The 12,474-nt window shown below is 37.4% G+C and overlaps 1 protein-coding gene across 4 annotated transcripts in view; it reads left to right on the plus strand.

Moving 5' to 3' along the window:
* SMOC2 (SPARC related modular calcium binding 2) overlaps positions 1-12,474 on the plus strand; it is a 139,520-nt gene that overhangs the window by 57,788 nt on the left and 69,258 nt on the right. For 2 of the 4 annotated variants that reach the window (XM_036381108.2, XM_036381110.2), the window contains exons 4-6: positions 630-729; positions 8,362-8,409; positions 12,374-12,457. In XM_036381108.2, coding sequence (XP_036237001.1) covers positions 630-729; positions 8,362-8,409; positions 12,374-12,457 — 232 coding nt within the window. The remainder of the gene's footprint in view (positions 1-629; positions 730-8,361; positions 8,410-12,373; positions 12,458-12,474) is intronic. The other 2 variants (XM_036381112.2, XM_036381113.2) reach the window with 1 other exon arrangement.

Here is a 12,474-nt window from a genome sequence, read left to right on the forward strand (position 1 = left end):
ACACAGTTAGAAGCTTATTCTGAGGTATATTTTCCAATCATGATCCCCTTCTGTCCCCTCTGTACTGCATTTTGATCCTGGAGTTGTGCAGAAGACAACTTTTCTTTTTTTAAGCATGATGAGGCAAGTGATATTGGCCCTTAGAAAATATAATGCAATTGGTTTTTAAGAGGAATTCCAAGAGTTTCCTTTCTGACAGCTTGGGATATGAATAATGCTGGCAGAAGCACTCTGTCCTGCTCCTTCAGTGGGTGGAACAATATGTTCTCTATGTGGGAAAAAACTCAGGATTGCTTGTTTCAGGAACAGTTTATGTGTCCCTTGAGGAACTTCCTTGTGAGGTTTTTATAACACCTGCACCTCAGTCATCTAAGACAGGGTGTAAACAACCACACAGTTCAATAGTTTTCTCTTCCATTTGATTCTGAAGGACCTACCACACTTAGCTTGAAATATGCTTTATGCTAAAAAATCGTATGTAGGACTGAGATGGGCCCATTGTGGTTTATTGCTCTAGGTTTTGTCGATACAGTTTGCTGGATAAGTTTCTGTACTCACATGCCACGAGTGCTGTGGGATAACAGGCATGTGTCTGACAAGCTGCACATGGTTCTTGTTGTTTCTGACAGGTTCAGTGCCACAGTTACACTGGATACTGCTGGTGTGTCACTCCCAATGGCCGTCCCATCAGTGGTACTGCTGTGGCCCACAAAACTCCCCGCTGCCCAGGTAAATCTTGTTTGTCTGGCTAGGTTAGGATGGTATGCCATGAACAGCAGTTTATCTGTGGCATCTGATTAGACTTAAGCAAAAGAAGTTTTCACTAGAAGAGTGGTTCAGGCCAGAAACAGGTGGTGGTGGAAGCAGTGGATGCCCCATCCTTGGGGTTTGGTAAAATTCAGCTGGATGAGACTCTGAGAAAGTTGATCTAGCTTTTCATGTAGCCATGCATGAAGTCTGAGGTCACTGCCACCTTAAGCCTTCCTGTGATTCTGGGATCCATCTACTTTATTTGTAAATTAATCTAGCTATTGAAGGTTTTCTGCAGTGGTCATTTATACCATATTTATGTGTCCACATATGAAACCAGGTGACCGAATTGCTGATATATCACTGTATGTTATAAACCTCCTTGCACAAAAACTCATTGCAAAAACATTTCAGAGGGATTTGCATTTTTTGATAATTCAATATTTAGAGTACAGAAAAAAACATAGCAGTACTGCCCATTTGAAACACAGCCCAATGAAAGAACTCCCACAGCACATTCCACAAATGACCAAATCCAGAGGAAAAATAATAAAATAAAAGCATTAAGAGCAAAATGAAAAAAATTGCCTGCAGAAATTAACTGGCAAATCAAACTTGCTGCCTTGCAGTCTGCCTTTTGTCTTTCATCAGGACAATTAACAGGTTCTGTTTTTCAGGGGTTTGCTTCTGACCCTATTTCATTAACACTCATGATAAATACAAATCCTGAGTGTATGAATGGTTGTCAGAATCACTGTTCATGCCCCTTGAGGTTGAGAGAATTTTACAGAAATAGCTCTACAAATATTTGCACACTCTATATATTGTATAACCATTTGTGCTGCAGCACCATTCTCTGTCAGAAAGTGGAAGAAATAGCTTTAAAAAGCCAATCCTGCAATGTGAACAAAGCTGAAAAAGAAAGTGAATCAGGGAATTTACCTCTCCTGGTCTACTTCAATCATTCAAGTTCAACCTTGATGTTTTTAATAAATAGATGGAGGAAGGAAGAGACCATTGCAGAAGTTTCAGCAAAGGTTATAGAAAGTTATTTTTATTTTTAAGGTCTTTTTAGTTAAAATGACTTGCAGACTTTTCCCACATCTTGCCTGTAGGTGAACTTTATTCAGAAATAATACTCTTCAGAATATTCCTTTTAATCCAGTCTGAAAAGTCACTGTGAAACAAGACTCAATTGTAAAAAATAATTTAAAATATTCAGAAACCTTAAGTAGTAGAAAATGTGCATTCATTTTCATTTTAGTGTTATTGTCAATTATAACTCATCTGCATCTTCAGAAGACACATGGATGTGTCTTCTTTAATTGTGGATATGCCATCCTTGAAATTTTTGGGGCTGGGTTGGATGGGGGTCTGACCAGCCTGGTCTAGTGGAAAGTGTCCCTGCCTGTGGAAAGGGGTTTGGAATGAGATAAACTTTAAATTCTCTTGCAAACCATTCTGTGATTCTATGATGCTATGGCTAGGACAGCACTTTAGTGCTTCGGTGTAATTTTGAGTAGAGATGTTTTTACATGTCCATAGCCAGGGCTTCTTTGAGAGTGCACCTTTGTTTCTATCTCTGCAAAGTCCATTTTTATATCCTCCATTTATACCCTCCTTGCCTGTCCTTTCACTGAAATCAGTGAAAAAAGGGTTATGCTCATGCTGAAAGTTCAATAAATGTTTGTCAGGTGTCTTATAACACATGGCACTATTTTGGCTCAAAATGTTGAATTATTTGCTATATTTTCACTTTTTGTATTTGTACTGATATTACTGAGGAGCAACTGCAGTGTAGTTCCCAGAAAGTTAATCAATTAATATGAGAATTATTCTATATCACTACAGGAACCTAACCCTAGCTCCTCTCAAAGGTATATTCATGTGCCTAGCAGATAAACTGCCAGACTACTTCAGCTCATTTTTGGAGGGATGGGAAGGGAAATTGTTTTTACAGAAATGCTAAGGTGAAGGTCATAGCACTCAAATTGAATTTAGTAGCTCAGAGATAAATAAACCGCTCCAGGGCACAGGTGAGTATTCAGAGTCTGATTTTGATCCATGGAAAGATTGTGGGTAACTTTTCAGTTTTTATGAGACCCTGTGGGATTATCTCTGCACATTTCGTCCCCTGATTGTATCAGTGTTCTCATGTTTTACTGTTCATCACTTCTCCTTTGTCCCTCAGGAAAGAAGTCCAGCCACAGCAGAGTTTGGAAGGAAGACTTGAAATGCTAGGGGATTTTACAGTGGTATTGGCTAAGGACCCAGTTTTGAGAGATCTGGAGAAACCTTCTCATTCAACAGAGAAGGCAGCTACAGATTTTCTCAAAAAGTTATGGGGTATAATAAAGCAAAACTTAGTTCGTTTATTGCAAAATGAAAGTCTGATGCACAACTGCATATTTCTCCCATTTCCAAGTATATATTCAAAATTGCCATCTGTTTAGGATAACAGAGTTGGGTTTTTTTTTCCTTGCAAGAGTGTTGATGTTTTCCAGATCACTTTTGATTCGCTTTTGTACTTTTTTATTTAGTATGACTATGCACAGGAATTATAACCCAAACTTCAGTGGGTCAACGGAAATTGTGTAGATATATTCTTATTTCAACTAGTATTACAGAGATGCCATTTTTGCCAATACTGCTGTCCCTTGCTAGTCCAATACACTGTGTCTTGCTAGCCTTGATGCAGGAATTGCCTTGCTATTTCTGATATGCAGGCAGATCTCCTGCAGTGGTGGCATCCTGACACCAGCATGTTTCTTTATTCTCACTGCTTCTTTGTATTCTGCAGGCTGGATGCTGTAGGTGTTTCAAAGTTGTTTATACAAATTCCTAAGTCTACCTGTACCATACCTTTTTCTCCCAAGACCACTTTTGCTATCTTTTTCCTTTAGAAGAAAATTTGTACAGAAAATTAAGATGCTTTTTTTTAATGATTTTCTTACAGGTAATGTGCTACCATAGAACGTATGAAAATTTTTTGCTTTTAAGAAAATATTCAGTTAATTTTCAGTTCTAGGTTAGTTCTTCAGCAACTTCAGATAAGGTTCAAGTACATTTCTAATCGACTGTGCTGTTCTGAAATTATAGGATAATTTCTTGCCTTTCATTTTCCCCCAGTGGAACTGCCTTTGTTGAATGCCCAGAAATAAGAAAGAAGAAAGTCTGGAAGAACTTGAATTTCAATAGAAGAAATAGAGAGCAAAATTTAGGATGGGCAGTTAGGAGTTTGGTTTAGCAATTCAAAGCCCAATCCATGCTTCCCATTTACTGTGTGATACTGGATATGCAAAACAACCTCTACATTTCCCTAACTGTCAAGGTTGGTTAGCTGAATAACATGGTGTTTCTTAAAGTTATCTCAGGTCCAAAAAGTGTCCCATATCTATTTTTAATGTGTCAACAACAGTTGCCTGTGCCATTTTTTGCTCATTGACTTGTTGCTCTTATTTAAGCTGCCTTTGTGCAAGAGACATAAGATATGGAAGGATGAAGGTCATAAGCAGCATTAAAAAAATGTGGGACTTTCCAACTGTTTTATGTAAACCTTTGCTTTAATTACTATATCTTTATCTGAAAGAGGCTCTTCTTCCATCCTTTTCAGTTTTTCCCACATCAACATTTGGTACTGCTAAGACACACATGATAAATCTCAAAATACTCTTCCACTCCATGAAAATAGTCTTCACTATTGCAGGAGCAATAGTGAGAGGGACAGTAAATCAAACACATTCCCATGGTGGCACTAAAAAGAAAGCTCCTTAAAAATGATTAATGTCTCCCAGTACTTTCACTAAAGAGCACCAGACATAAAAAAAGGACATTTTTACAACTCTCCATCTCTGTTATCAGCTCTGCAGGGAACTACAGAAATTCCTTAGGCAGGGAGTCCTGAGAAATGGGGCAGAAGTTGAGAAGCAGGTGTTATATCATTGGAAGATACAGTCTTTGCCTATTGTAGGGGGTTTAGGCCCTATTAAATATGCTGGGCTCCTGCCAGTGAGATTGCAAAGGTATAGAGATACATTTTATTCTTCTGTGAAGTAGTTTTTCTCCCTTTTGATTAAGATGGCATGATCATCTTTTATGGCCAAAATACAAGTAACTAGCTTTAGAAATTCAGAACTCCTCCAGTATAGTATTGTATTGATAAGATAATGTGATGGAAAAACTATATTCGGAAAGGCAACGAAATTTTAAAGTTTCCATTAAATTTTTTTCATTACCTGGAGAAAAATATCCGTCCTTGAACCATCTAGATATTTAGTCTTCATACATTAGTTCTTTGCCTATACATACACAGTCAGACACAACCATAGGCGAGATAGGAATAGTAGGGAGAGTTTACCTTTCCTGATATCTGCATTCAGTGATTATGTATCAAATATTCTCTCGTAGGAGATCAGAAATCATTATCTAAACTGGCTAACAATAGGCTTTCACCTTTTTTTTTAATAGCCCAGTCCCATATGATCAGAATGATAGGAAATGGATATGCTAAAATCAAAAACCACAAAACTCACATCACATTCCCTGGAAGGTTTATTGTGCCTCAGATGCTGTTAGAGTAAAATTGGATAGAATTGTAGAGTTTGCAATAAACTAAGGCATGAATATGTCTGCCTTTAAAAAAAAAAAGATCAGAATAGTAAATAGATGGCTAAGCAAGCGTGCAAGCTTGAATGGTGCTAAATTCTTCCTCTTGATGTAATGCTGCTGAATCTAATATCCCTCCTTGTCCTCCATCATTCCATAAGGATATGTATTAATGTGGTGATTTGGTTGCTTACAGTGTACTGAAAACTTGAAAGCCAGTTGCATTGCTAATTTTTAGATAAGTTATAAGTTGGTTTTGTTTCCTGCCTAGCTGAAAATGTGGGGATTCATCTTAATATTGAAGACACAATTTCCTAAAAACTTGCAAATGCAACTTCCTATCATCACTTCAGCTGGAAGTTTTTCTACCTTAAATATATTCAGGAAATGGTAGAAAAAAGATACAAACTCAATAACTCCTTACCTCGAATTTGGAGACAACAAGAAAAGTTTATGCTGCATAAATTGAAAATTTCACGTGGAACTACATGAAGGGCACAGGCTTTCTTTTATAGGAAATTCTGTGAATATTATTATTGACTTCTTAAGACTATTAAAAAAAGTAATGTTAGCCCAGTAAACCTAATTTTCATAGAATCCATCCAATTTCTTACTGAAATTAGATTCGGTATCATTATGTTAGCTTTTAGTACTAGTTAATGCCATTCTCCTCCTCCATCCATTTTCCTAATTTTTTCATGAAAATTTAGGGTAAAAAAAATAAAATTCAATTCTCTCAGACTTTAGTCATTCTCACTGTTTCTCATATAGATGAAGTAATGTGAATGCGTCTGGAAAGATTTTTCTGCTTTTAGTTTAAGATGTGTGATATTATATAAATTTCACCAATGTGTTAAATTACTTATGTATAAACTGAGTTCAATTTGTACTAATAGTCCTAATGTACATAGAGAGACAGCACTGGTGCCAAACTGGAGCAGAGTGAGTATCAGTGACAGTTCATCACACACATTGCCCCTGCTGAGACATCATTTCTACTCACAAATGAAAAGCCTGTTTAAAATGCTTGTGTGACTGAGAGTCGGGCCTAAAGTATCTGGGTTTGCAAGGAAATTATAATTATAAGCCTGTGAACTAAAATGAAATTCAGAAACTACAGAGTTAATAGTAGCTGGATGAAACTTGAGGAAAGATTGGATCACTAGTATTTGGTGCAATTAGGAAAACCTGTAATTTTGTGTGTAGTACTTCCGAACACTGGAACATTTTATTTGAGTTCGAACTGAGCCTTTTATCAAATGCAAGCCAAGCACCAAAAACTTAGATCTTCTGGCTTCAGCATAAATACAAAATCTGCCTCCTTTTCAGAGTGAACAGCATGGATTAGTATTGGAGCCCATTTAGAACAAGCTGTCCCAAACACCCTTGGATATAATTCCTGCAGTGATAGTGGCTTTCTTTTTCTTGCCTCAATTAATACTGATTCATCACTAAGTTTATTCAATTTCCGGTGACTCAAACATTATATAGTGAAAATACATTAAAATACACTATTGTTATAAAAGGAAACAAGTCTAAACAAGAACATTTTAATATGAATATATAAAGCTGTAATTTGGATATATAAAGCTGTATTAAGAGCTGAATCCATCAGAAGGTTACTATCTTGGCTGCAATGCCATGTATTCTTTTATGGAGGCTTTAAAATCAGCAGGGCTGATTTGTAATGTTAAGCATCTCCCCTCTGGCAAAATCCTTGTCTAAACTTCCTGCTGAAGTAACCATCAGTTCAGCATGGTAAGCAAGGCCTGTGATTTAGTGGGTTCTCTTATTTAAATTGTCCTTTTAGAACACAAGTACTGTGCTGCAAGGTTTGGGTTTCCTTTATTTTTTTTTTAAACACAGTGATCGTAGGTATTCCAATAACTTAATAAATTAAGAAAATTAAGGCAGCTAAATTATTTCACACACATACAAGCATCTGTCAAATGTGTCAGATGAGTGTTTTTTTGGTATTTTTTCTTTTAATTAGAGCAGGTGTGTGTAAGAAGAGACTGTATTGTAAGAATGGAGAAACTTTGTGTTTTTAAGATTTGATCACTCCATGTGGCTCTTCAGAGAGAAAAATATCACTTTTAATGGTGATTTTCAATGCAGCAGAGACAGATAAATTGTTAAAAAGTGTCTAGTAATTAAAATAATAAAATTTGAAATGGCACATAAGCAAGAAATAAGGAAGGATTTCTATTTTAAACCCTAAGGACAAATGCCCCCTTGAAAACTACTAAGAAAATTAGTGGATTCTCCATTACTTGATGGCTTGAAAGCAAGGCTGGATTCTCTGTTGGGTTGGAGTCCAGGCTGGTAGAATAAGCTGTGAAAACCCATCTCTTGTAATCTTCTTGACTCCCTTCTCACCCCTACTGTCTCTTCTCCCAGGCGCTGCAGCTCTGGGGATGAGCTCAGGCTCAGAATAAGGCTCTGTGTTCCCCCCAGGACACAAACACTTTGCCTCACTGCATAGGGTTTCCACAAGGTTTTGTATGAGGCCTTTAAAGCAGAAAAGGACAGTTTTTAATCTGAGCCAGGCCTGGTCTAGAGGCTGAAAAAGCCCCTCAGAGCATCTGAGGTGTGAGGGCAAAACTGAGCAGAGGGAGAGTGCTGCCCTGTGTGAGGGACAGCAAGGGAGTGGTTCTGGGGTGATGCTCCTTCCTGCAGAACCTCTCCTTGCTGGGGCAGTGGGGAAGGGAAAGGGTCATCCTGCAGCACATGAGCATGTTCTTGGACTTGTGTCTATGTAGTGTTTAATGCTGCCTCTTTCTCAGGTCTTGTGGTGGCCAAGAAGTGGAGTCTGGCAGTGTATGGATTGTGCACAAATGCAGAGGTTAGGCAAAGATAAAACCTTTGGTTTGCAAAGGAAGAATTTGCTGTTATTTATTGCTGTAATATACAAAAATGAATCATTACAGCAGAACTGTGTTTCTTAGATGGCCTATTAGAAGTGAAAATAATATTTTTCTGGTTAATTCCTTTTTCCAATTGTAGGTTCAGTGAGTGAGAAGCTGCCACAACGAGAAGGAGCAGGCAAAACAGGTAAATATCTTAATTGGCCTTTAAATAGAAACTAAAATAGCTGTGGGAGACACTACTGTGGTTTTCCATATATTTAAATTATCAATATAAATTTATGATATATTATAGCTGCATATGTAATATATATGCATGCACGTTATCAATTTTATATTTGCATTTCAGATATTTAGTAAACTTTTAAGTATAAATATATATATATGTATGCATAGACACTATGTTTTTCTAGTCTCAGTCCTATAGATTTTGCAATTCAGTGCTGTTTGGACAACAACTTTTCTTCCCAATTCTATACTCTGAAATATATTCCCATACTTTCTGCTTTTTCTGGAGGACAGATTTTTCTGTCTGTTTGATAAAGACGATACTCTGCAGTCCCAGAAGCTTGGGAACTGGATTTCTCACTTTATTTCCATAGCAATCAGTGCTTGAGTCATCTTGGACCCTGCACTTGGCTTTGTATTGTGATTAATTCATATGATGGCTTATAATTATGGCCAGAAGATTGTTGTTGTTTGATATAGGTCATGATGTATATCTTTTTGGCAGAACAAAAAATCTGATATGAATATGACATAGCTTGTAGACTAAAATGAATGAGTTGTCTGTGCTCTAAACAAAATTAAAGTTTACACTCTCCAAACACTTGAAAGAATTCTAGATTCAGCTGAAAACAGCATACTGAATATTTCCATCATTTACACTGCATAAATTAATTTTAAAGAAGTTACTTTTGTTCTAATGTTAATAACTCTCTATTTGTTGCATGGTAAATATAACTCAAATTTTTTTTACAGGTGCTCTTGCAGCATTGCAATAAATCTAACATTTAAAGAAACTATAGTGCTGTTAGGCTAAAAGAATCAACACTTTTTTAAGGCTAATAGTTACAAAGTACTGAAAAATTGGTCCTTCATGTATTTCCAGACAAATTGTGGGTAGCACTAACCTTAGGTTGCCCATTTTCTTCAGGTCTGGACTTTCATTTTCAGCTTTGAACGGAATGAACTATCCCATATATAAAACTTGACTGGTATCCTTTATTTTTGTTTGTGGCTGTGATGGCTGAACTACTGAACCCTGAATGAGCAGTCATAGAACAAGGATATGAACACACTTTATCAAATCCCCCTTCTTACCATGTATATTTGTGTCTTAAGTGACATGATTGCATTTTACTCATGCCTGGTTTTTGTTCTCCAGCACAAGCCTGCAGTATTAAAGGCTTCTGACCTGGTTCCCAGGTGGTCCCTGCTTCTTCTCAAACGCTGCTGTCTTCCTCTCCTCAGCCTTCTTCCAGATGGATACTGCCTTATGCTTTAAATAAAGTAGTATTGTCAGAGACATCCCAAATTCTTTAGGGACTCCCACAGCATAGGAACCAGGATTATACACCTATCTGAGTTAAGGAGCTGTGCTTCAGCTTCACAGCCAGTGTGGTAAAACATATTTTGTAGCTCAGCTTGCAAGGGCAGAGTAGTATTCTTTTGCATCAACCATAACCCTCTCTGCTCCTCTTTCCTCCACGTGTTCCTGCCCATATTGTAGCCCAGCAAGCTTAAGCTGGTTCACAGGGTTCTCAGTGCTCCAGAGGACATGCTTCAGACCTTCAAGGTGTGGTCTCGAGGACTCTCCTCAAGAGACAGCATTGATTTGAGACAGTCTCCCCTTCCAAGATGTCTCATAGATGTGGAACTGGTGAGCCATATCTGTTGTACTTGTGCACCTTGCTTTCTCTGGGTGTTCCAGTACTGAAAGAAAACTTTCAGCTGCAGATATTGGAGATCAGGGGCTCTGTTAGCATGTTGGTAAATTTAAACATTAAACTGAACAGAAATGAAGCTCAAAATTTATTCCCTTAGGTATGTTCTCTGGCTCCACAGTTCTTTCCTCTATCCAAGGAAAATATTTATACTCTGAAAAGCACAGGTGTCAGAGTTGGGATCACATCCCTTTTTGCTGATTCTTAACTGACTGCAGGACTGTGTTCTTGGTAACTGAACTCTGACAGCAAACAGAATTTAAACAGGTTTATGTTTAAATATACAGACTAGTATGAATGTGCCAGCCAGGAAGAATTGTGCAATTAGTCTGTGAGATATCTAATTCATATCAGTCATTAAACATGTGTTGTATTACAACAACAGCAACACCAAAACTGTTTTAAATGCTGCTTTAACACAGTTCAGGAGCCTAATTTTGATTGGGCTGATTATGACTGAGTTGCAGCATTATGCTGAATTTCAGGTAATTGCATAAGATTAAATGTGTTACAAACTGAAATTGTGTACCAAAAGATGATTAGAAAAGTGTTATTTAAATGCAGACCCAGTTTCTGGCTTGGCTCTGGGTAATATCTGCCTACCATAAGTTGCCTTCTGAAATACTGGGTTTCCTGAATCACATACTAATTGATGATCTAAATATGTGTCTTGATTTTCAGTACACTAGGATGCTTGATGGCCTCTCTGAAATTAATCAATGGTCTTATTCCACCACCCAGAGGACACCACAGAAATGCCAGCAAAACTATTGAGGAGTGACAGTCTTTCATAGCATTGGAGCAAGAATCCTGCCATTGTGTGGACACAAAGAATGAGCACTCTTAAAAGAAATCTCCTTATGCCTTGGTTAGATAATTTTGCATTGAAAATAAGCTCCCATTGCTGCTCCTTTGGTTTTGTATAAAGATCATTATTCCATGGCTGAAATTTGGTTTTACCTGCTATGAACATCTGCTTGGTATCTGTATTTGCTGTGACCTAGACTGTGACCCTTAGAGGCAAAGGTCAGAGTGACCCCAAACCTTTTGCATGATTTAAAGACAACACAGAATTTAAACTACTCGAAGCAGTGATGGTGATAGCAAAGAGAACAGGAGACTCTTGGAATTGCACTAGCAGAAAGGAAAGGAAAGAGATAGTATGTTAGCCTAAAAGCTGCTGCTCCCTTGTTACCCAGGTAAGGCTACATGCCAGAAGCAGCTTCTCAGTTACCTTTGATTCTGTCTTCCATGAAAATGCCAAGAAAACAATCTGGAAACTATTTTGGTCTGACATCCACTTGTGAAACTGCAAGAAATAGTAATAAAACCTTTGCACGGAAGATGCTGTTTACTGCATCCTTCGTTTACTGCAGTACACCTTGGTCTTGGAGTTAGCTCATGCCACAGGAAAATATGACTGGAAAATATGTACTAGCATGGTCTCCTGAGTCATATTTACCCCACATCTGCAATAGTTTTAAATAACAAAAACATAATAAAGTAAAGATGGGTCTTTGGTACCACTCTGTTTAGCAAAAGCTTGTTTAAATAGTTTTTTATGTTTAATTTTTCTTTTCCAGCACTACCTCCACAGTGTTTTAGTGAACCTAAAATGACTCACATCTTCTTGTCATTTCTGCAATTTTCCCTCCCTCATTTCTTGCAGTAATGGTTGCTAGTGGGTGGATGGAGAATGCTGACCAGAGGATAACAGTTGTGCAAACAATATTCTGGTTATATAATCTGTGAATCTTATTTGTAAATAAACCTGATTCTTGAATAGATCCTGCTGTACTTAAAAATCCCTTTGATTTTAAGGTGTCTGCAGCCACTCATTCCCTCCAGACTCTTTTTGCTTTTACAGGTCTCACTTCTTCTAGACATTTATCTAATTATTTCTTTAGAAATGCTGATTTTTCAGTTACAATCTATAGGTATCAGTGTGCAGCATTAGAAGTGAAGAATTACTCTCCAGAGAGCAACCTGATCACTTCATGCATCACCAAAGAACTTGCAATAAATTCATCATCCATAACCTGAAACCTCATCCATTTATAAAACATAACCTTTATATGTAATATATCTGTGCTGTGTACTGCCTATAAAGAATGTTTGAATTATTGTTTACTGGCCGGGGCTATGTGCAAATCATTATTTTCAATCATGTATGTACACTTATTTAGCTTACTTTCATAATTGTAGTCTCCTTGCAAATCTTTTCCATTCTGAATTCAGATGATGCCTCAGCTCCTGCGCTGGAGACTCAGCCTCAAGGTGATGAAGAAGGTGAGTGAATTTAACAG

The sequence above is a fragment of the Molothrus ater genome, chromosome 3, assembly GCF_012460135.2.
Source record: "Molothrus ater isolate BHLD 08-10-18 breed brown headed cowbird chromosome 3, BPBGC_Mater_1.1, whole genome shotgun sequence".
Taxonomy (NCBI): Eukaryota; Metazoa; Chordata; class Aves; order Passeriformes; family Icteridae; genus Molothrus; species Molothrus ater.